This window comes from Ogataea angusta (genome assembly GCF_019207475.1).
Source record: "Ogataea angusta isolate 61-244 chromosome Unknown 61-244_NODE_13_length_294202_cov_90.480228, whole genome shotgun sequence".
Lineage (NCBI taxonomy): Eukaryota > Fungi > Ascomycota > Pichiomycetes > Pichiales > Pichiaceae > Ogataea > Ogataea angusta.
In genome coordinates this window covers 239199-262110 of record NW_025065227.1, presented here as the reverse complement: position 1 = coordinate 262110, position 22912 = coordinate 239199, and the positions used below count along the sequence as shown (strand labels likewise).

The 22912-nt window shown below is 47.2% G+C and overlaps 15 protein-coding genes across 15 annotated transcripts; 7 read left to right on the top strand and 8 right to left on the bottom strand.

The window, feature by feature from the left end:
- Positions 1-49: 49 nt before the first annotated feature.
- Positions 50-1132, bottom strand: KL928_005297 (uncharacterized protein; the record flags this gene model as incomplete). Its single annotated transcript, XM_043206090.1, has 1 exon — positions 50-1132. One exon carries the CDS (start codon positions 1130-1132, stop codon positions 50-52), a length of 1083 nt encoding a protein of 360 aa, XP_043057537.1.
- A 254-nt stretch (positions 1133-1386) lies between these two features.
- Positions 1387-2397, top strand: KL928_005296 (uncharacterized protein; the record flags this gene model as incomplete). The annotated part of the gene is made up of 1 exon (XM_043206089.1): positions 1387-2397. The coding sequence occupies one exon, from the start codon at positions 1387-1389 to the stop codon at positions 2395-2397; it is 1011 nt and encodes a 336-aa protein (XP_043057536.1).
- An 18-nt stretch (positions 2398-2415) lies between these two features.
- On the bottom strand, positions 2416-5862 carry KL928_005295 (uncharacterized protein; the record flags this gene model as incomplete). The annotated part of the gene is made up of 1 exon (XM_043206088.1): positions 2416-5862. The coding sequence occupies one exon, from the start codon at positions 5860-5862 to the stop codon at positions 2416-2418; it is 3447 nt and encodes a 1148-aa protein (XP_043057535.1).
- Positions 5863-5983: 121 nt separating this feature from the next.
- KL928_005294 (uncharacterized protein) lies at positions 5984-6847 on the bottom strand (the record flags this gene model as incomplete). Its single annotated transcript, XM_043206087.1, has 1 exon — positions 5984-6847. One exon carries the CDS (start codon positions 6845-6847, stop codon positions 5984-5986), a length of 864 nt encoding a protein of 287 aa, XP_043057534.1.
- A 192-nt stretch (positions 6848-7039) lies between these two features.
- KL928_005293 (uncharacterized protein) lies at positions 7040-7940 on the top strand (the record flags this gene model as incomplete). The annotated part of the gene is made up of 2 exons (XM_043206086.1): positions 7040-7764; positions 7916-7940. The coding sequence occupies 2 exons, from the start codon at positions 7040-7042 to the stop codon at positions 7938-7940; spliced, it is 750 nt and encodes a 249-aa protein (XP_043057533.1).
- A 70-nt stretch (positions 7941-8010) lies between these two features.
- Positions 8011-9816, bottom strand: KL928_005292 (uncharacterized protein; the record flags this gene model as incomplete). The annotated part of the gene is made up of 1 exon (XM_043206085.1): positions 8011-9816. The coding sequence occupies one exon, from the start codon at positions 9814-9816 to the stop codon at positions 8011-8013; it is 1806 nt and encodes a 601-aa protein (XP_043057532.1).
- A 48-nt stretch (positions 9817-9864) lies between these two features.
- KL928_005291 (uncharacterized protein) lies at positions 9865-11586 on the top strand (the record flags this gene model as incomplete). The annotated part of the gene is made up of 1 exon (XM_043206084.1): positions 9865-11586. One exon carries the CDS (start codon positions 9865-9867, stop codon positions 11584-11586), a length of 1722 nt encoding a protein of 573 aa, XP_043057531.1.
- A 3-nt stretch (positions 11587-11589) lies between these two features.
- Positions 11590-12717, bottom strand: KL928_005290 (uncharacterized protein; the record flags this gene model as incomplete). The annotated part of the gene is made up of 1 exon (XM_043206083.1): positions 11590-12717. One exon carries the CDS (start codon positions 12715-12717, stop codon positions 11590-11592), a length of 1128 nt encoding a protein of 375 aa, XP_043057530.1.
- A 168-nt stretch (positions 12718-12885) lies between these two features.
- KL928_005289 (uncharacterized protein) lies at positions 12886-13341 on the top strand (the record flags this gene model as incomplete). Its single annotated transcript, XM_043206081.1, has 1 exon — positions 12886-13341. One exon carries the CDS (start codon positions 12886-12888, stop codon positions 13339-13341), a length of 456 nt encoding a protein of 151 aa, XP_043057529.1.
- A 33-nt stretch (positions 13342-13374) lies between these two features.
- Positions 13375-15084, bottom strand: KL928_005288 (uncharacterized protein; the record flags this gene model as incomplete). The annotated part of the gene is made up of 1 exon (XM_043206080.1): positions 13375-15084. One exon carries the CDS (start codon positions 15082-15084, stop codon positions 13375-13377), a length of 1710 nt encoding a protein of 569 aa, XP_043057528.1.
- A 516-nt stretch (positions 15085-15600) lies between these two features.
- On the bottom strand, positions 15601-16482 carry KL928_005287 (uncharacterized protein; the record flags this gene model as incomplete). The annotated part of the gene is made up of 1 exon (XM_043206079.1): positions 15601-16482. One exon carries the CDS (start codon positions 16480-16482, stop codon positions 15601-15603), a length of 882 nt encoding a protein of 293 aa, XP_043057527.1.
- Positions 16483-16561: 79 nt separating this feature from the next.
- Positions 16562-18706, bottom strand: KL928_005286 (uncharacterized protein; the record flags this gene model as incomplete). The annotated part of the gene is made up of 1 exon (XM_043206078.1): positions 16562-18706. One exon carries the CDS (start codon positions 18704-18706, stop codon positions 16562-16564), a length of 2145 nt encoding a protein of 714 aa, XP_043057526.1.
- Positions 18707-18914: 208 nt separating this feature from the next.
- Positions 18915-19720, top strand: KL928_005285 (uncharacterized protein; the record flags this gene model as incomplete). The annotated part of the gene is made up of 2 exons (XM_043206077.1): positions 18915-19229; positions 19373-19720. The coding sequence occupies 2 exons, from the start codon at positions 18915-18917 to the stop codon at positions 19718-19720; spliced, it is 663 nt and encodes a 220-aa protein (XP_043057525.1).
- Positions 19721-20355: 635 nt separating this feature from the next.
- KL928_005284 (uncharacterized protein) lies at positions 20356-22278 on the top strand (the record flags this gene model as incomplete). The annotated part of the gene is made up of 1 exon (XM_043206076.1): positions 20356-22278. The coding sequence occupies one exon, from the start codon at positions 20356-20358 to the stop codon at positions 22276-22278; it is 1923 nt and encodes a 640-aa protein (XP_043057524.1).
- Positions 22279-22364: 86 nt separating this feature from the next.
- On the top strand, positions 22365-22662 carry KL928_005283 (uncharacterized protein; the record flags this gene model as incomplete). Its single annotated transcript, XM_043206075.1, has 2 exons — positions 22365-22375; positions 22461-22662. The coding sequence occupies 2 exons, from the start codon at positions 22365-22367 to the stop codon at positions 22660-22662; spliced, it is 213 nt and encodes a 70-aa protein (XP_043057523.1).
- Between the last annotated feature and the right edge of the window lie 250 nt (positions 22663-22912).

Below are 22912 nucleotides of genomic sequence, written 5' to 3'. Positions count from 1 at the left end.
TTTATTTTCTGAAGTTGATTATATTAGGGTATGATTTTTCGATTGTTAGTTAGACTTCAGCACCGTTTAATTCGATGAAGTTTCTTGGTGGTGAGCCATCAGAAATCAGCTGAGCGACAACCTTGCCATTTTCATCCTGTAATATCATCATATCGAATAGGTGTATTCCACCTACGCCAAATATCGACGTGGTGTAAGTAAAAGAATCTTTGCCAGATACATATCTTCCTGGCTCTATTTGGTGAGGATGGAATATCAAGGATTTTGATATCAAGTTTGCAAACGCCTTTGCTGCGTCGCCAAGTAACTCATGAACTATTTCCGAGCTATTGATATCGGGAATTCGTTTGTTGGTAATCAAAATATTAGGTCGGTCGCGATTTGCTTCGTCTATTCCCAGATAAACGCTATACCCAAGAGGAATAAGGTTGACAGATTTGATATCCAGTAATTCTGGCTTTAACGACGCAGCAGTATATTCAATATCGCAGAAAACCTGCTCCTGTTTCGAAGGTCGGCTCTTGAACAAAGGAGAACTACAGATTTCGGGAAGATAAACTTGAACCTCGTAGCGACAAGTTTTAATTTCTCTCACCGAGAGCAGTTTTGCTCCTGGGTAAGTCTCATCGCAACGATATCGGATTGTAGAGAGCCGTTGTTTGCCTGTCTTATCACAAATGTCTCCTCCGCCAATAGTTTGTTCAAGATAGACTGGACCATCATAATTTGACACTAAATTGAAATTTGTATAATCCTTTTTATTGGCGTTCTCAAAGCTTCCCAGAGTAAAGAAGGGTTTGTCTGGGTCTATCAAGGATGTATCAGTGGAGACTCCGAAGAGTTTATTGAACCCTCTAAATTGTGTAATATTGCCATCTAGACAAAAGCAGTATTTCCAATAATCACTTGATGACTGATAGAGACATTTCATCTTGTTCTGTTTTGAATAAGTCTCTCCTAACGACCACAGAATGGCCACAGTACTCTCAAGATCTGACTGATAACTGCTCTCGCTCGTGGAGAGGTCTCTTTGATCGACATTCCCCACAAAGTGGCAGTTATAAAGCTGATCAAAGTGTTTGAATTTAACACTCGAATTCACACCAGATGGTTCAGTCAGATTTGATGCCATAATAATACTGTAGTGTGGTACACTCTCATCAAGTATAATTGTTGCCTGAGTAGAAAGGAGCAGTAGTATGAAACTAAATAGAAGCTTCATTGTCATGATGAGTACTCAAGTGATTACTTGGTGAGTCTTTCACTGCCTGAAAACTTTAGCAAAGCTAACTTTCGAACTGGGATCGGCAAGTTTTCATTGTGAACCGTACACCAAAGGTTACTCGTTTGTGGCCCTGAACATGGTCAGCTTTTGAACTATAGAATATGGGAATCAACAAACAATTCAGTTCACGGCCTTTACGCTACCCATTTGCGTTCTACCGGAATGGGTCTCATCAACCGAAACTCGAAAGAACAAAAGAAAACCTAAGCCAAACAACTTCACAGCTATACAAATTCAACAGCTTTCGAGATGAATACCAGATACCGAAGTATCCAATTGTTCTTTGTCATGGGTTTTCGGGATTCGATAGTCTTGTTAGCTTACCCGCAGTCGAGCTCTTCCACAAAGCTAAGAGTAAAGAAGCATCTGCTAGGGAAATGGCACAAGAGGCAGACACTAAAATTGAGTTCTTTGAATACTGGCACGGAATTCGTAAGGAGCTAAGGGCGCGTGGATGTCAGGTTTTGGTAGCCAAGGTGCCCCCATTTGCTACGATAGAAACGAGATCCAAAATTTTGAACGAGTTTATCAAACACAAAATAGCCACACGCTTTCCAAGTGCCACGCAGCCTGTCAAGGTCAACCTGATTGCCCATTCCATGGGAGGCCTTGATTGTCGATACCTTATTTCCGCTTATGAACAAGAAAATTTTGAGATTGTCTCGTTGACAACGGTATCGACTCCCCATAGAGGGAGCTACGCTGCCGATCGCATGCTTCAACTCATTCCAACCGGCTTAGTTGACAGTTTTTTACCTTCCCTGAAAGAACTCACTTTAGAGAGTTGCGCTCGCCTAAATATACATATTACAGACGACCCCAATGTCAAGTATTTCAGCTATGGTGCAACTTTCACTCCTGGTATATTCAATGTTTTCTATCCTACATGGAAAATGGTATATCCGAAAGAGGGCCCAAATGATGGCCTGGTGAGCATCAAGAGTGCTAAATGGGGCGAATTTTTGGGGAGTCTAGAGAATGTGGATCATCTGGATCTTATTAACTGGATGAACATTTCGAAACGTCTTAAAATTGTGATCGGAGCAGGGACCTTCAATCCGGTCGCGCTATATCTTGATATTGTGGACAATTTGGCGAAAAAGGGTCTATGAAATCTCACTTATATACAATTATAACAACGAGTGCGATATGTAATCCATTTCGGTCTTTGCCGAGTCGCAATACCGGGAGAGCTGCTCATCATATCTTTGAGGGTATTTAGCACGAACAAGCTCGCAATTACGATGCTCATCGAAAACCCACCGTTTCCATTCAGACGTCAAGTAGGCTCTTTCTGCAGCGTTCAATATCCCGATTTCAGTCAGTAGTTCATTTCTTTGCAACCCAAACTCCACCAAACGGGACTGTATCTTGCTTTGGGTGGGAGAAGAGTTTTCGGCAGTGCTAGTTTGTTTTCGAAATTCTAAGAAACACTGAGACTCAGTGGAATTATAGGATAGTTGAGCGCTCGTGTTGTGTGCCAAGTCTTGTATATCCCTCACTGATATCATTCTTTTCATGAGTGTTGGTTTCTGGACTAGCGAGTTCACGTACTTTTCAGTATTGTGCTCGATCCAGTACTCATAGGTGGTCTTACCCGAAAAGTAAACATTGAGGAGTAGCGAAATGCCCAAAGATAAGACTAGCAGCCAATGGAGCTGGAAGTTCTTATACGTTGAAAAAAGTGCATTAATGAGTAGCTTTGTAGCCACATGGAGCAGTTTGTCGAATTCCAAGTTGAGCTTCTGTAGAACAAGGTTAAACAAAAACTCCATTTTTATGTGCTTGACGTCTTTTTCGAACCTGACTTCTTCCTCGGTCAACTCATCGGCATCGAACTTGGTGATCGGCCCATACAGCTTTATCGCAGATGCAATTTTGCGATTTTCGTTCGCCAAGTTCTGTATGGCAGATAGGAGATGCTTATGAAGATCCTCAATTTTGAACAGAATCACCTGTCTGAAAAAGAACGAGCTGAATAATTCCAGGATATTTGTGTTTCTCATTACCTTGTAATAAACGAGCAATTTGGAAGAACGCGAATCTGTGTTGAAGATAATGAATCTGATAATGAGACGTCCAGCGCTTCCGAAAGGAAGATACAAATATGGCGTGCTTTGCGTAAAGTTGTAATATTTGTTGTTTAACATAGATTCAATACGTTGCTCGGCCGACAATAATTCCATTGTAGGACTCCAAATAATCCGGGTGAGCTTCTGTTGCGAGTCGCATCTCCAAACGGTATGCTGTGTTCCAGTGTCTACAGAAAGCTGGGCAAAGGGAAGCATAGATTGCAGCAAAAATGATTGATCGCCAACCAAAACATGAAACAGAGCTTTTGCAGCCAAGTCATACTTTTGTATCCATATAAGATGCATATCGTCGTTGTAATTGAGTTTCACGTTCGTGTCCATATCTGCAGATGAGGCAATCGTCACAATGGGCTTCTCCCCTTCTGAATCCTGTGGAACTGCTAGAGGCACTGAGGAAGGCACCTTGGGCTCAAATTTCGAATGAACATGTTTAATTTTGGTCAGCTCATCCATTATTGTTTCGAGAGGTTTGCTTACTGTTGACTTTTTCAGAGAGATTAGATAATTGACTTGGTCTTTAATCAAGTTACCTGGCTCTAAGCAAAGCTTCATTTTGGTGGACACTCCACTAACAGTATAAAGTCGAAGCAAGTCATAATTTGCCTTCTGAACCGAATCGACGTAAAGAAAGTTTGTCAACTTGAAGAGAGAAATCGAGACCAGTCCGCAATTTGTGGTGTAAACATAAATATGACTTTCAGTGACATAAAGATGACAAAACAGCTCCTGTTTTGAATTCGCTGACCAGAATGCTTTGAATGCCACTAAAACAAATTCGTCCGTACCAACATAAGACTCAAAAAGAGATCGCACCTGAAGATCCAATTGTCTCAACTCAATTGGATAAGATGCAGGATAACGTAAATTAATAGAATTCAACGTGCTTGAATGCATCTTTGTGGCAGTTTCAATGGTATCATGACGATTCTTGATTGCATAATATAGTCCCCAATTAACAAACCCCCAAACATTTGCAGTGAAGGCAGAAGGTACTTTTGGGGATGTCAAATATAAATGTGACAAGCAAGCAAGGTTGGTTAACTCCGTGACCAGAGGAGCACTAAAATCGATGTCCACTTTCAAACTAGGAAGAGACTTGTTCAATAACAATTGCGCATTTTCCGGCTTCGTACTTGGTAGATTGACGAGCTCGAGGTCTTTTTCAACGACGGGCTCAAGCGCAAACAGGTCCAACATTGGCTCGTATCTTGACATGGATATCGTACTGTTGCGCTGCAAAGCTGCAGTTTTCACCGTGTGGAATACGGAAAGCCAGCTTTTGAGCTCTCCCAGAGTTTCAACTTGGATTGTAACCTCTGTCTGAAGAGTTTTAATTTCAAAACAGAACTTCCTGTCTTCCTCAGGCTTGTAGCGAACATTAGCCAATAGAATGCCAATTTTGTCAGATTCTTCGACGTAGGTACCAGATGTACTTATTGAGAGGAATCCAAATAAATCACCTTTGATGAAAAGCCATCTTTTAGCCCAAACAACTTCTTTTGAATTGATTCTTTTGCTTTTAAGAAACACCCAGCCGTGTTTCTCATATTGCTCCACATCCGTATCCGTTAGATGCGCCATGTTGATGGTCGCAGGTAGATAAGAATCCAGGTCATTTGAGGGAGTGCATATATTCACCACACTTTCCTCCGAGGTCCTCCGAGCAGATTGCAGGTCCTTGATTAAGTTTTTATGTGAGCGCGCCTGCAAGTCCATGAAGTACCGAGCTCTTTCTATCTTTATGGAAGACTCTTCCAATCCCAAAAATTCAGCCAACTTTCTTGATTGTTCTGACGAGTTCCTCAAATTGTCACAAAGTTCGACAAGTGCAGAGCTAACCTTGTGTCTCAATTTGGTAATGGAAATCCATATGCTTAGCGATATATGGATGTATTGTTTTCGGAGCTCGAAGAGTTGTTGGGCGTCTTCTCTGGCGGTTGTAGGGTCTAGGGTTTTAGGCTGGGCAACAAACTTGTCGAGGTATGAATCGTACTTAGCTTGTATACCCTCGAAGGCACGGCGTAGTTCAAAATACGCAGCAAAATCTCCATCAAGATTCAACAAATTCTGTATGGGTTCTTTCTTAGAGACAAGAGCACCGTTGATAAAGCCCAACACCTGATCCATATCTTGTGACGTTCGCTCAATACATGTCTTCGCAATGTCTCTGTTCACCAGGCTATTTTGACCGACTGAACTGAATATTGTTTGAAAATCGGAACTAATGCCTTGTAACGCCGCACATGCAGCTATGAATCGCTTGAGATGATCAATGGTTTTTTTCATCAGGATTTGATAGGATCTGATTTCGGAATTCATGTAGTTGACCGAAGCTCTAAAACTGGGAGAGTCTGTAGATGCTTCCTTAAGCCCCACTGCGATCAATTTGACCACACGATCTTCAGGCTGGCTAAATGCCACATCCACAGATGACAAGGATACTGGGGCCAAACGTGAGTCTTTTATTTCGCTGTTGGAAGCCATACAAAAGGACGAACTTCTATTCAGGGACTTCAGAGTGGATCAACTTAATTTGTTATAATGTAAACTATATTATCTACACCTAGCACCTTCTATATTTTTATGTACATAGATAGATAGAACATCACACCTTGGAGAGAAGACAATCAATCTTTTCAAAGTAAGCAGGGTCTGTCTGTTGCTGAATTTCCTCTCTCGTGAGCCATTTGTATTCTTCGCAGCCGTCAATTTTGTTTAGTTGAAACTCTCCCGCAATGATGTGTGACCTAATCAAATATTCTCGAATACCATCTTGAGGTAAATCATGAACAAGCTTGCCATTCGAAAACTTCAATAATGCAGTGGGGGTATGGGAAACGGTCCACACGTTGAGCTTTTCTCCTCCCAAATTCTTTAGACCCTCTTCAGCAATCGTGTGTAATGGTTTGGAGTCGTCTGGAACCGGAAAAGCAGGGAATTTCCACATGTTGTTTTGTCTGACGAGCAGGTATAGAGTTCTTGAAAGTTTTCTCTCCAAAGAATGCTGATTGTTGGTTTTGTCGGCTTCTGTGACTCTAGGCAACGGTTTTATGGGCCTGCTAGCGTCATCCAAATTTTCTACTTGTGTTGCAGACGATTCGCCCTGCTTTTCATGTCCCTCAGCCTTAGGTAACACGATATTCTCTTTGAATCTTCTGTCTCTGCCGTGTCTGATTTCCGGTTTTCCTTTTGGGAACCACACACCATCTCTTGCTGGCAGTGGATATTTCTGAGCTTGCGAAAATTCTCGCTCAGCAACAGTACCTTTTTTGAAATAGAACCATCTTGGAAATGTCCACATGAGTCTTCTTTCCAGTTCATCTTGATATTTGTAAAATTTTTGCTCAAAATCCGTCACCTCGGGTGTGACTTGGGGGACTCTTGATAGAATTACTCCAGTTTGAACATTACTAAGCGGAGTAGCTACATTTGTAGCCAGACACCGTCTTCCCCACTTGAAATGGCTCATGATGACCGTAGCTGAGAACCACTTATATTGATAATTAATTTCTTCGGTTTTTGACAAAAATTGGCTTAACCACGACGCCTGAAAAGAAATCTATATAAATATTTACTTTCGGTAGTCATTTGGCACATCTTTACACACCCAACAAATACTTTCCCTGCTTTATCATATAGCCAAATCTAATCGTCCGCAACAATGGCTCATAAACGACGCTCTACAAACACGCAAACTACTACGGTTGCTTCAGAGCACACACCATTGGCCGGCGTAACCCGCAAGCAGGGAAAGTATTTGTTTGACGAGATCCCCCTGTGGCAACAGGACAACCATTATATTAGATCAGGCTATGTGCTGGAAACCAACAGCTTCAAAGATTGCTTTAATTCCCTCTTCTATTTACACAATGAGACGGTCAATATCTTTACGCATCTAATCCCAGGATTCCTCCTCCCATTAGCGCTTTTGCTTGCGTCTCCGTGGTTGGTGGCACACAACAGGCTGATCAAATCAGTGCCCACATGGCTTATGGATGTACCAGTTTACGAAACCACCTCGAAAGTAGACAACTTTATGTTCAATCTGTTCTATTTTGGCTTTGCCTCATGTCTTACACTCTCTGCTGCTTTCCATGCTACCAAATGTCATTCGTACAAAATCATGAAATGGGGTTCTTCCCTGGATTATGTGGGAATTATCAGTCTGATTGTGACGTCCATGGTTGGAATTATCCATTACTCTCTTTATGACGACCCAATAGCACATTGGTTCTGTATTTTGTTCGTTGGGGCTCAGGGAACAATCTGCTTGGTGCTCACTCTCAATCCACGCTTTCGGGAACCAGAATGGAGAACTTTCCGTGCTACCATGTTTATCATTTTCGGTGTGTCCAGCGTGGTCCCAATCGGATATGGCTTATGGAGGTATGGTTTTGACGAGGTCTGGAACCGTGCGGGGTTGGGATTCGTGTTACTAGAAGGCGTGGGATATATTTCGGGCGCTGTTATATATGCTATGCGGACCCCAGAAAGACACTTTCCCGGGGCTTTCGATCTTTGGGGAAACTCCCATCAGATATTTCACGTTCTTGTGGTACTGAGTGCATATTCGCACTTCAAAGGACTGACAGAGTCATATAAATATTGTCATACCTCTGGAATTATCACTCATTAGAACACTGCACCGGAGGAGATGAATAGACGATCTTGATTTTTTTTGCACCACTTAATTATATTTTTGCATGAGCGTAGCAGCACTTTTTCGTCCATTATGCCTCCATTCGTAAGTAGGTAGAGCTCATAATTGGTGGTGGTAATCAAGAAACCCACCAAGTTATCGTTCTGGTGTTTCCATCTGACCAGGTTGATAAAATGGCTTTCATCCAAAAAATCTGAATCATGCTGCGAGCCAGTGATTCGAGAAGCACCACTAAATTGCGAGTGCAATTTTGCATAGAGCATCATCAGTTGCCCTCTCATATTCTCGTCAGGCTCCCGTTGATGTGCTAGTTTTGAAAAAACAAACTGTGTATGTTTCTTGCTCTTGAACACAAAATGCTGAACTAGCGGCGCAGGTATCTCCACTGGGTCCACCTTGCCTGAGCTTGCCCCCGTTTCGCCGTTAGCTCCTTGTGTGCCAACGACTGCCTTAAATAGGTCTCTGTATATTGTTCTATTGAGCTTCACGGTCTTGATGATAGAGCTCGCGATCTTCCTCATCTCAAAAAAGCTGTCTTTGTACGCGCTTACCAATATGACAGTAATTTTGCTCGAGTCCGGATTTGCGTCCTGTTCCAGCGCACTCATGTTCAGATCATGTAGGTACATCAGTTTCTCGTCTTTCAAATCCACAAACTGAATAAATGAATAGAGAAATCCATTAGGATTGAATTTTGGGAAGCATATAGGAACCCAGAATTCTTCGTTGGATGCAAGCTGTTGAGTTTCGTTTCCCTCAGGCGTCGATCTAAATGTGTTTGTGTTGAAAATCATGGAAAACAGCAATTGCAGATCCGACGTGTGTAAAGTATGTCGACGCGGACGTAACACGGTGACAAGTCTTCCACCAGGAGCCACTAGCAGCGCATAAAGTAGATTTTCCGATTTTTCAGCAAGCAGCACATTTTCGATTCGTCGTCTCACAGACTTGCGCATCCTTAGGCATTCCAAACCGCCAATGATAAGCCCTGGGTTGTTGAAATTAGCGAGATCGTTGCATATTGAGTCCAAACAGGCTATGTCTGCCTTTCCGAGCAACTTACGCAGATCAAAGTTATCTCTTTTCCGAAATACTTTATCTATGTGAGGCTTGCTCAGGATCGTGAGAAGGAAGTTGTAGAGAAAATCCAGCTGCTGATTCAGCTGCAGCTCACTTTCATCGAGAGACGAAATTGCCATTAGGATGATGGGCGCTTTGTTCAGGAAACAGAAGCGCGTTTTATTCTCGTCGCCAGACGTGAAAGTGCGCAGCTGCTCCGTTTCGCCGTCCGGGTTGAACTCGAAATAGGAAACTATCGTCTGAATAATACCTGCGTGGACCGTGAGAATCTCGTCGGATCCGTGCATCGAGTAGATCGGCTTACCAGCAACCGAAAGGATAAAAAAATGCTTGTTTTGCACGAAGAAGGCATTTTCGCTGTCGTTCATGTCTGCCTTCTGCGGCCTGAAACCCAGGTCAATAGTAGGCTGGGTTTCTGGCAAGCTATGAAATGCAGTCTCACTGTCACTGAAGATGGTCCCACCGATACTGGCCTCCATGCTGGCTGCCATACTGGCGTTGTCTGGCTGGGAACAGACGAACGTGACACCACTGGTGCTCTCTGGAGGACGCGACAAAACCAAAGAATTGGATACGAGCGAAACCTGCGACTTCTGTGCGGCCAATCTGGCGACCTGTGGCCGATCGAATTGGCCGGACTCGCCGCTCGAGATGGAATCCCGGTGGATGTAATTTTCGTGGAGTGCGATAGGGTCCATCAGGAAGGAATAACAAAAATAAATCTCACTTAAATATAATTATTCGTCATGTCGCATAGACGCAATAGCAGTTCTGAGTCTACGCGGTTCGATGGCAATCCCAAACAGCGAAGCAATAGCACATTCAGTTACACTTTGGGCAACGAATCAGCAACATCCTTCCTTCAACAAAATACAGTCTCTAATGTAGAGTTCAACAATGTCCGCAATAGCCAAGATCCTCAGGATACCGCCTCGCACTCTTCCTTGCATCGAACAGTGTCTTCCTCCACCACCATCTCGCGGCTCGGAACCATGGAAACGAAGCTGACGCGATTTTTTAACAAGACGGCAGAAAAGATGAAGCGATCACCTTCCGAGTCTCATGCGAATTACCAATCAAGTTCCAATGACTCGGCAGCTTCGACATCAACTCTTACAAACGACAAAAACAGCGGCAACAGCAGCACGTTTTCGGCAAAACTGAAAAGACCGGACAATCTATCGATCCAGACGACCATCATGCCGTCCAAAGAGCTCAAGTCGCCGCTGGCGAGGACGTCTAAGGAAGTCGAGCGAATAGCCAGTTTCAGCACCTTGAACGACCAGCAAAACAAACATAAACACTACCATGGTATTTTGCGCTCGCGCAAAGATACCACCAAGTCCTCTTCGAGCTCTAACTCGAGAGTCTCAGCCCTGCATGGCGGTGAGATGCTCTACTCGTTTCACCCGTCTCTTGTGAACAGCTCCATGACAGTGCAAGAATTGCAAAACACCATCACGGAGCTCGAGAAAATGAGTGTCAATAACTCGTCGTTGTCGGGAGACACGGACGCTATAGCAGACGAAGCATGGTCGTTGGTTTCGTCCCTAGTATCACCCATATTCTACTGCGAGCGACTTAAAATCCCGATAGAGGAGATCAACAAGCTGGTCTATCTCCATCTCAGACTGCGATCCAACCAGATTCCGTCTGACCAGATCGCTTACTCGCCTATATTTTCTCCGAACAACTTCTCCAGCGTCTTTGACGGAGCAGCTGCTACTACCCCTTACACTCCTCTGGGAGCTCCTACGCCTACTTTTGCATCATCCGGAAGGTCTCCTTCCAGCTCTTATGGGACCATGTCTCCCGTGAAGAGCTCCAGCATTGTCCAAGAAATACAAGAATTTCTCAAACATGGAATGAACACCTTTCTTTCACAGTTGTACCAAGACGACACGACCAAGGAATTTATGCTCAAGCCCCGCGACCGCAAAACCTCGCCCACAAGGGGGTCTGCACTATCACTTGTCACGAGCGAGCCCAGCTTCCGCGACGCCTGTGCTCTGCTCTGGGATTACTTTTTCCAAGATATGCATTTCTACCTACAAGGAGTATTTTTACCGCTTGAGGACGACTCATTCGAGGATATTTTGAGCGGCGGCTGGAGAGGCAAGCCGTGCGTGGAGAACATTGTTTTTGTCAGCTTCCGCGACAATGTCGTCATCCCGCTTTACGAGAGCATGAGACAGGCAGACGCAGAAAAAGAGCGCAGAAAAGAGCGGACCATGTCATTTGCAACCAACTCTTCGATCTCGCTGTCGCGCATCTCGCATGAAAATCTCCGGGGAGCAAACGCCGGACGAGAGCAGCGAAACAACGAAAAGCTGCTGCATTGTCTCTCGGTCCTGAACCGTGCAGACACCAACGACACAAACCAGAAAATCGTGGAAAACCTTATGCAGCAGGTGAGGGAAAAATGCAACATGAATACGCAGCCCTCTATGAAAAGCATGCTAATCTAACGATCAACGTTGGCAATAATCCCGGCCCGCTGCGACTTGGAAAGCGCACAGCTGGGGCTCTAGCATCATGGCCAAGGACGCAGCAACGACAATTCCGGCGCTGTCACTGATCCCCACACATCCCATGGCAAATTCTCGCTCGGCAAGAGGCACTGTTTCTGTCACCAGCATGAACGTGTTCACATACGCAGACCCTCCTAAAAGTCCTTCGTACAGTATAAGAAGGAACAGCCAGTAGATGTTGGGGAAAATGACATACATGGCCTGGAGCACACAAATTACCAGATTGATCGACTGGAGCAGCGCAGGCATCGCGAGGTTACGGATCCGCACAAACTGTCCCGATGACCTCGATACAAACACTCCGAGCTGGTACAGTGTTCCGTACGTGACATACGCGTCTCTATAGTTGTGGAATGGCATTTCGTCAATTGGGAAAAGCAGCGTTGGACTGACTCCCTGGTTGATAACGTACTCTGCCACATACACCGTGAACAGAGGGAGCATGTACGGTACGACCAACGGTTTGATTCTCCTGATGGTGCTTTGGTAATTCGACTCCACCAGGAGGATTGGCTGCTCCGTCGGCTCAGACAGTTTCATGCTTGGGGAAGGAAGCAGTCTGAAGTAGCAGATAATAAAAGTGAGCGGAGCGATGGAAAATGTCAAAAGCGCATTTCTGACACTAATCCCCATCCAGGTAGTCAAGAACATGTAAATAAAGGCTCCTGCAAGCCCTGCCCCACCGGTTCCCGAAGACCACGCGCTCAGGGCCGATTCCGTGTAGTAGTGAGTCAGTTGAAGAAATGTGGTCTCTCCTAGACCGGAGGACATGGATGCCAGAATGATACCAAAGAGGACAAGGGCAACATTTTCAAACAGGGAGACTGTCAGCATTCCCACAAAACTTAGAGACACAAGGATGCAAATGCGAATATGGTAGGGGATTGTGTGGATGAAAAACGGCGAGGCCAGCTTTAGCAGGAATGACGGAAGCACATCAGCCATGAGCACAATGGCCTTGGGAGTCAATGGACCAACGAGGTCTACTGCTGCCGAAAGAATCACGACGTAGAGAACGTTATTGACCAGTCCGAAAAGCCAAAACGCAGCGAATGTCCTGTTGAGCATGGAAATAAAAGATAACAGTAAATAAAAAATAGATATTCGTCGCGAGGCTAAAGTTAAGGCACCGGAGAGCCGCAAAGGTTAAAGTATTTCTGACGACAATTCAGTTACTGCTAGAGATTAGGACTTGTGTCAGGGCTGACTGCTGCGGTTCAACTACTGTCAGTTGCAATGCTCGCTTTTCTCTTTATTGTCCCAATTGTGCTGGCTATACCGTGCAATGTCATAATAGTGGATGAGTATGGTCTCTCGCTCAATCTGAACCGATCCGTCGCGATTGACCAATGTCTGGAGCGTTTTGCGCCCAAAGACTATCTCCTGGCATTGCCGCAGAGCACAGAAAATGAGAAAGTGCTGAAGGACACTTTGGAAACCGTTGCGGAAGCAGACACCGATCTCGTTGCCAAGTTCTTCGCTATCATCCACTACTACGGCTTCGACACCTCCATTGCGGCACTCAGCAATCCCTCGAAACTAAATGTTCTATACTCAAAAATGATGGAGGCGTATGGACGGGACGGCACGCTGGACGACATTGCGGAGTGCGCGGAGTTCAAACCTGCACAAAATCACAGTTTTTCGCTAAATGTCATCTCCGTATATAATACAATGGACATGATGTCATAACAAATCTCAGCTTCTATTTACATCCTATTTACATTAGAAGCCCATTCCTGGCATACCGCCCATACCGCCTGCTGGAGCAGCAGGTGGACCCTTTGGTTCTGGAGCGTCGACAATAGCGCATTCGGTGGTAGCCAACAGGGAGGCAACACCTGCGGCGTCGACCAGACCGCTCTTGACGACTTTGAATGGATCAATGATACCGGCCTGAATCATGTCCACAAACTCGCCCTTGGAGCTGTCGTAACCGTGGTTGAACTGGTCGCCGTAGGTGTCCAGGATCTTGCCAATGATGACAGATCCCTCCTCGCCAGCATTGTCGACAATTCTCTTGGCTGGCTTGGTGATGGCAGCCTTGATGATCTGCACACCCAGCTTCTGGTCAAAGTTATCAACCTCGATCTGGTCCAAAACCTTGGATGCCTTCAGGAGAGCAGTACCTCCACCTGGCAAGATACCCTCCTGAACAGCAGCACGCGTAGCACACAGGGCATCGTCGTATCTGTCTTTCTTCTCTCCGACCTCGACCTCAGAAGAGCCACCCACTCTCACGACCGCAACACCGCCCGAAAGCTTGGCCAGTCTCTCGTGGAGCTTCTCCTTCTCGTAATCGGAGGTCGAAGCGTCCTCGATCGCGCCCTTGATCTGCTCGCATCTTTGCAAGATGTTGTCCTTCTCTCCGGCACCATTCAAGATGACAGTGTCCTCCTTGGTGACCGTGACAGATCCACATTGTCCCAACAGTTCTGGAGTGGCGTTCTCCGGCTTGATGTCCAACTCCTCAGTGAAGACAGTACCTCCGGACAAAATGGCAATGTCGCCCAAAATGTTCTTTCTGTTGTCTCCGAAGCCTGGAGCCTTAACACAGGCAACCTGGACCTGGCCTCTCAATTTGTTGAGAATACAGGCAGCCAATGCCTCGCCATCAACGTCCTCGGCAATAATAAGCAATGGTCTTCTCAGCTTGTTGGAGATCTCCAAACTTGGAAGAATGTCCTGGATGGACGACAATTTCTTCTCAGACAGCAACAGAAGAGGGTTTTCAAACTCAACCTTTCCACTCTTGGCCTCAGTGATAAAGTAAGGAGAGATGTAGCCCCTGTCAAATCTCATACCCTCGGTGACTTCCAACTCGTCCTCCAAGGTCTTACCTTCCTTGATTGTGATCACGCCCTCCTTACCGACTTTCTCCATGGCAGAAGCCAGAAGCTTACCGATGTGGGTGTCACCGTTGGCAGAGATGGTGGCCACCTGGGCGATCTCGGCAGAGGTGGTGATCTCTTTCTTGTTCTTCTGCAGGAAGTCGATCACGGCCTCGACGGCGGCCTGCGAACCCCTTCTGAGGTCCATAGGGTTGCATCCGGCAGCCACGTTCTTGACAGACTCAGAGAAAATAGCTCTTCCAAGAATAGTGGCAGAAGTCGTACCGTCTCCGGCACTCTCGTTGGTCTTGGAGGCAACGTCTTGCAGAAGTTTCGCACCCAAGTTCTCAAACTTATCTTCAAGATTGACGCTCTTAGCCACAGTGACACCATCCTTGGTGATCTTTGGAGCACCAAATGGTTGTTCAATCAGAACATTACGACCTTTTGGACCCAGGGTAACGGCAACAGCATCAGCAAGAGTCTCGACACCCTTCAAAAGGGCAGCTCTGCCTTCCACACCGAATTTCAGCTCCTTGTGAGCGTACGTACGAGCCAGAGAAGCAAGGTTCTTCTTGATTTGAGGACGTGCAAATCTTAGCATTAGTGAAAATTTGGTTAAGTATTCAAGTTTCTCCAAAATCTTTCCTTTTAAATACTGTTCGTGGAATTTTCGAGTAAAAAAAAATTCGGGGCCGTAAAAGACTTGTAGATAAAAAAATGATCGCGCCCAGGATCGAACTGGGGACCCTCTGCGTGTTAAGCAGATGCCATAACCAACTAGACCACGCAACCAATTGCTGTTTAGCTAGCAAAACGCGAGTAGCTATCGTGTTGTCGAGATGACTTCACCCAAATAGGTGCGATATACGCTTTTGCTGGAATGTTGCCCTTCTTATGGGACTTTTCGTGATAGTTCTATATTTTATAGCTTTCGGATCACAACGACATACATATACACTGGTTTTGCTATCGGTAGCATCTACTATCATTGATTCTACAATCTCTATCAATCACTCTATCTGACAACTGGCTACCGCTCATTAACACAACAAAGCGTAAATGGTTTAGTGGTAAAATTCGTCGTTGCCATCGACGAGCCCCCGGTTCGATTCCGGGTTTACGCAATTTTTTTCATTGTCGAATATACATCGTCTAGCGACCCCAGAGTCCAGAAATCGTCAGAGCGCGAATAGAGCGAGCCAGGCACCACCAAGGCAACCGATCCTTTGATTTCGGAAGATTTACTTTTTAGGGCGCTTAGGAGTCTGAAATACTCCATGGCCGTCTTGGTGTCACCTGCAACCAGCAAAAAATTGGAGTTTGAGCCCTTCAAAAGGTGGTTTTCGCTGGTCTCCTGGTCGTCTGTTTCATGGACGGTAAAGAAGCGGGAGCGTGTCAGCTTGGCCAAAGACTTCTTGTGTTTATCTCTGGCATTTGGAAACAGCAGCATCTCGCTATCTCTAAATACCTGGAATTTGTGGCCCCCGTTCTCCTCCTTTATTTGGGCCAAAATATTTAAATTGTGTTCGTCTAAATGCCGGTTGTTCAGCATGGCATCCGCGAGATCGGTGTGAAACTTAGTGCTCAGCAGTTGGCTCATCACATCTGGAGACGCCCTAAAATATGGCCAGAACATGGTCTTGACGATCTCCCCGAATTTGCGCTGTGCAGCATGCTCCGTGAGAGAGGGGAAAACTACTGCTTTTGACACTTCCTCCTGCCAGGTTTCCATCAGCTGGGCCTTTGCAATTGGTGTCCCGGGAGCTATTCTTGACACCAGCTTCAGCATGTTGTCCAGCGCTGCTCCCTTGGGGTACAGCAGCCGCTCGTGAACAAGGAAGGTGGTCGTTGGGAGCTGGGCATTCTTGGACTTTGCATCTACCGTGCGAATCAGCGAGTCCAGAATAGAGGGCGATTGAGTGGCTGGGCTGCCATTGACGGCTGTCAGTCGACGCTTGAGCTGTATTGAAGAGTAGTGGGCTAGACGACGCGAAGTCATAGATTATCAAGTTTAAATTTATTTATTTGACCCCACATTTACCACATAGACTGCGTGCAAGGATGTGAAAAAAATATACCTATAGAGCATTATCATTTCTCTTTTCGTCTCTAAGAGCATGCAACTTAGGAAGCACGTCGTGGAGCTTGATCATGTCGTTTTTGCTCTGTAACTCCAGGATGTCTCTGTTTCTAATGTTGACGGCCTTCTCGTTCTGCTCCTGCTCACCAACGATGAAGATGAAATTGTACTTTTGCGTCTGGCCAGTTCTCACCTTTTTCTGCAAAGTGTTGCCGGAAAGATCCACGTCTGCATAAAACCCTTCGGTCTGCAGCAGCTTCTGCACCTCCTGAGCATAGTCGAAGTACCTGACACCAACAGGAACCACCAGTATCTGTCTAGGAGACAGCCAGAACGGCCACTTACCGGCAAAATGCTCAGTCAGGATGGCAGTCATTCTCTCGATGGATCCCAAGATGGCTCTGTGGATCATCACCGGACGCTGGACCTCGGCAGAGTCGTCCTTGCCTCTAAACTCAAGCTCGAATCTGTTTGGCAGCTGGAAGTCGAGCTGGATAGTGGCACATTGATGCCATCTTCTTAAGGCATCCGAGATCATGATATCGATCTTCGGACCGTAGAACGCACCGTCTCCAGGGTTCAGCTCCCATTTGCCGCCCCACTTGTTCAAAGCGCTCTCCAGCTTTGCCTCTGCGTTGTTCCAGGTCTCAATATCCCCCACGTACTTCTCTGGCCTTGTAGACAGCTCCATCTTGAACTCAAATCCGAATATACCGTAGATGTGCTGCAAGAAATCGAAAACGCCCGAGATCTCGTCCTCAATCTGGTCCTGGGTACAGAAAATGTGCGCGTCGTCTTGTTGGAATCTTCTGACTCTGGTCAGCCCGGAAAGAGCACCGGAAAATTCGTTTCTGTGAATCACACCGAAATCGGCCACTCTCCACGGCAACTCTCTGTACGATCTCTCTCTGGACTTGAACATCAGACAGTGGCCAGGACAGTTCATTGGCTTGAGACCGAAAGTATCCTTTTCGACTTCAAATGTGAACATGTTTTCCTTGTAGTTGGCCCAGTGACCAGAGGTCTCCCAGAGTTTGGAGTTGTACATGTTTGGAGTGATAACCTCCTCGTAGCCTCTCTTTCTGTACTGAGCTCTCAGAAGATCGCACAGGCCGTTGTAAATTCTGGCACCGTGAGGCAGCCAGAAACACGAACCTGGCGACATTTCGTGGAAGAAGAATAAGTCCTGCTCTCTTCCGATCTTTCTATGGTCTCTAGCAGCAGCTTCCTCCAAAAACTTGAGATGCTCCTTCATTAGAGCCTTGTCTGGGAAAGAAACACCGTACACTCTCTGCAAAGAGTCGTTGTTGGAGTCTCCAAGGAAGTAGGACGAGGAGTTCTTGAGCACCTTGAACGCCTTAACTCTTCCGGTGTGAGGAACGTGGGGGCCTCTGCACAAATCGATCAACGGACCGCATCTGTAGACCGTAGACGAGGTGCCATCTGGGATCTTGCTCTTGATCAGCGCGACCTTGTACTTGTTGTAGCTGAACATTTCCAAAAGCTCGTCTTTGGTCATGACAAGTCTCTCAAACGGCTGTTTCTCCTTAATGGCCCTGGAACACAGAGTTTCAATGTCGCTGAAATCGTTCTGAGACACTTTGTAATCTCCCTCATCAATGGCCATGTCGTAGAAAAATCCGTCTTCAGTGGGAGGACCAAAACACAGGTGAGCACCGTAGTGATTTTCGCAGCCCTCTCCCAAAATATGGGCGGAAGAATGCCAAAAAACCTGTTTTCCCTCTGGGGAGTCGAAGTCAAAAAACTCCAGCTTAGAGTCGGTCTCAAATGGTCTCTCCAGGTCCCACAGCTCGCCGTTGACCTTGGAAATCACTTGTCTTTCGCAGAACGACTTGCCGATCTCCTTGGCGATATCGAACGGCGTGGTTTCCCAGGAAGTGGCCTCCTTGACCGTGCCATCCTTCAGGGTGACCTTGATTGGCAGTCTCTCCTTGGCTGCGAGTTCTGCCTCTTGTCTAGCCTTGATTCTCTCAAAGATTTTAATTCTGTGCTCAATAAACTCCGGCTTCGGATCCAGCTCGAGCGGTCTTTTGGCGGCGTCATCTCCAGACTTTTTGGCGGCCTTCTTGGGCTTCTTGTCCTTGACAGAAAGCGCTTCGACTTTCTTTTCGATTTCAGACATGGTGAATTACTGAAAATAAATTACATTTTGATATTCCTATTTTTCAACAAACTGGCCGGGTAAGAATTTTCGCTATTAAAAATATTGTTTTTTATCATGTCTGATCCAGAAGACTTGGACGAGATGTAAGTACATACTATTGCCCCCCAGCTAACCCTCAGACCGTCCAGCGGGACTCCAAGCGTGCCACCCGTGGTGTCGCTAGACTATGGAGAGGTCAACAACAATAACGACGAGCTGGTGGAGCTCAGGGGTGAGGGACGATATTTTGGAGTCACAGATCCAGAGCTGTCGCAGCCCGTGTGCTCCAACTGCCACCGCCGCGGCCACATCCGCGCCAACTGCAAGGTCGTCGTCTGCCACGCGTGCGGCAAAGTTGACGACCACTACGAAACACAGTGTCCGAACTCCATGGTGTGCACCAACTGCGGTGAGCGCGGCCATTTCCGCAACCAGTGCAAGCAGAGACGGAAATTCAACTTCTGCACCGACTGCAACTCGAAAACCCACTCCGCCGACCGCTGTCCCAACATCTGGCGAAGCTACATCACCATAGCATACGAGAAAAATCACAAATTCAAATATCCGGCAGACTATATATACTGTTACAATTGCGCGGAACGGGGCCACTACGGCGACGAGTGTCCGCGGCCGCGGGTGTCGAAGACGCCGAACATCAACGGGTCTGCGTTCACGGGCGAAAATCTGCCTCGCCAGCTCCGAAGACAGTACCATTCGTCGCAATCCAGAAAGCGGCGGCCGCTGTTTGAAGAATATCGAGAAAACGGACACAGAGACAAGCGTCAGAAAAAGTACGACCAGGGCGACAAAAACAACAAGATCGAAAAGAAGGACAAAAACGGCAAGTTCGGCGGCAAGTACAAAGACAACAGGACGCCCCAGCCCAAGAAGTCCGGGGTACTCCCGCAGAAACCAGCAGGCCTGCCTGCTCCGTCGCGGTCTGGATATGTGTCCAAGCGAAAACGTAAGGAGAAGAAGGACAAGCGGAGATGACATGTATTATAGAACGAGCATAGAGTAATAGATAGTATTGGACGCAGTCACGTTCGTTTTTTGCCGCACAGCTGCTTCATCAGCTCGTGTTCGTACTGCTTCGTGGTCGTGACGGGGTCTTTTGCTTTCGTGCCGTATATTGGAGCAAACTGGTGATTGAGTGCGTGCACCATCATCGCGTCCTGGCTGGTGAGCTGGTTGAGCACCGCAGCACGCGCTCTGGCGAGCTCGTCGCGTTGCATTGAGAGTAAAAAAAATAAATTAATGAATTGAGAAAAAAAAAATGGCCAAAAACATGCCTCCTGCCAGAATTGAACTAGCGACCTTTGCATTACAAGTGCAACGCTCTACCACTAAGCTAAGAAGGCAGTTTCGCGAATTTATGTCTCTCGCTATATACACATTCACACTTCATTTGGGCAATGATCCCTGAGACACATGCTCGATGTCCACTGCCCATTTGGTGCTCCGCAATATTTGTGTCGTCTGCGTAGCCTATTGCGGCCAGATTATGCAGTGCATTTCGCTCCGCCCGAAAATTAGCCGCAAATCGACGCGTCTGCCAGAGAAGGGTGTTTTTGTTTTTTTTATTTCAGCATTTTTCTACCCTCACCAGAGCGCATCACGGCACCGCTATGGACGCCCGAATAACCATGGCCGGCCGAGATCCCAAGTTCTGGCCGTCCCTAGACGCTCTTTCCGAATGGGGTCTTGACGAAACGGTTTCCGAGGCCTCGTCGTCCATCAGCCAGCATATATATACACAGCCGGATCAGAGCTCTAGCACCACAAACCAGACGAGATTCGGGTCTGTTTCGCATTCCAATGGCTCAACACTGGTACCGTCAACAACTAGCCCGATTACTGCCAAGTACTCGCTTCCATTGAGTTATGCTCAACTGATTGAGGACTACTCTGAAGACTGCTCTGAGTTAAATAACCAGGTGTTCCTGGCGCTTGATAAATTCAAGTTCGAAATCATCGCGTCGAACCTGATGAGCAGCGCTGGCACTCCAGCAAGCTCTGCGGCGGCGCAGACCAAAGTTCGGATCAACGTCTGCGACGTCCCGTCGCATCGGCTTGTTCACTCTCATCGGGCTTTCCACCTGGCGCTGGCGCTACTGCACTTTGCTAGAAGAAATTTGGATCGCATAAGCCCCGCGTGCCTGAAGCTGGCGACGCTGCTGGCAACGGCGATTTTGGTTCTCGACCTCAACACAAAGAAAATCGCTATTCGCATATATTTGCAACTGGTCACAAATAAGCTGGACAAGTTTCTGCAGATCAGCCACCAGCTCGACAGAACGCTTTCTTCTCACGTACGAACATTTACAAACCTCGCGAACGACAATCTTAATGTGCTTCTGGGCGGAAATGCCCAGAGTCGCCGTGTTGCCTCTCCGATTCTGCTACAGGGTGTGCTCAACACGCTTCTGGCAACTACAAATCAGAAAGTCGCCGCAATGCTCCCGTTCGCCGATCTCGAGTACCTCCACAGATACCTGGACGTTTACCAGCTGGACCTGGGAAGCCAGGATCTGCGGTTCGTGGGCGTGCTCAACTCCGAGGGGCTTGCCGACGGGCCTGGCCCTGTCCCGCTGAAACCCCTGCGACTGCGGTCATTTTCGAGCGACTCGCCGCTCCAGCACAGTCCAACGTTCCCGCAGCCAAAAGCCGCGCCGCCGCCGCCGCTCCAATTGGCGTCCAGTCCGTCGCGGACGTTCCAGTGTTTTAAATATCTGCGCAAGATTTTTTTGTGTGTGCTGCTTGCGATCGCAGAAAATGCCCGCGTTGCGCGGACGGACGAAACAGCGCAGTTTGCCCGGCTGTGCGCCCGCAAGTTCAACGTGCCGCTTGCCAGCCACCATCTGACTCTGCCGACGAAGCTGGTGCTTATGAGCCAGGTTCTGCAGCAGCTGATCGCTCTGCAACAAAGTCTGCAACAGGAGGTGGCGGCAGCAAATGAAGGACCGCCGGTCGCAGAGATGGAAGTATCCTCGCCGGAGGAGCAGTCCCGATACAAAGGGCTCATTGGCAAATTGGACTCAATCAGCAACAGGCTGAGTGCGATGGAGCTCAACGAGACAGATTCTGTGGAGAATCTGACACAGGTTGGCGCCTCGATCAACGAGCTCGTCGACCTGTACAACGCCACAATCGACGGTCTCAAGGATGCGGACGTTTCTGTGCGCGCAACGCCGGTCTCGTCGCCGCAGCTGGCCAACAGAGAATTTCCGCCGCCGAAAAAACGGCATAGCAGCGGGCTCAACTTCAACTTGATCACCGTGTTTGAGGACCAGGCGGAGACCAAAGACGTGGTTCACACGGAGCACGGCGTTGCAGAGCTGGGCCCGGCCGAGCAGATTCCAGGTGTGCAGAGCAAGGAGGATCTAAAAAAGACGCTGGAGAAGCTTTGTGCTGGAGAGCTCAGGGAGACAAACGAGACGTTTGAGTGCCGCGAAAACGACGGGTCGCTGTCGACGTCGACGCCGATCAAAAGCGAGGAGATGGACATTTTCAAGAAAGAGCTCAAGGGCCTGTTGATGAATGCATTGTGAACGAGTAATTTATCTTACGCTACGACTGATGAATGTGTAATTAAAACTGATATTTTTTAAAAAGAGCGAGTGTCTGCGACAGGCGTATGGTTGCAGAGTACGGAATGCATCTTCGAATACGAGCGAGGCAGAAGGCGTCAGCGGAGGGTTGGGACTGGTCTGTAGTGCTGTGCTTCGAACAGACTGTTAAAAGAAAAGCCACATACATGGTCAACGGGGAACCCTTATGCATATTTCCGATTGATTTTAAACGGTAAGACCCCGGAACGAGCAACTGGATCCGATTTGACATTGCCATTTTTGGGTACTTTGCAATGCCTCAGGGAGCCTGCTGTGATTTTCGGACGCACAACAATTTTCACGGCTGCCCAAACAAGGAAGTGAGTGACCTTTGCTGCGGCAGATGGATCTCGCTTGGCTCAATCTGCCGGCGATGTTTTCCGGGTATATGCATATCTGATATTTTTGCATGCGTCAGATAGGGCATGCATCACTCGCAGATTATGCAGACGCACACCCCCTACGGCTCGATGTGATGTGTGGGGGGGCGACAACACAGTACCAGCCGCGTAAATGGTTTAGTGGTAAAATTCGTCGTTGCCATCGACGAGCCCCCGGTTCGATTCCGGGTTTA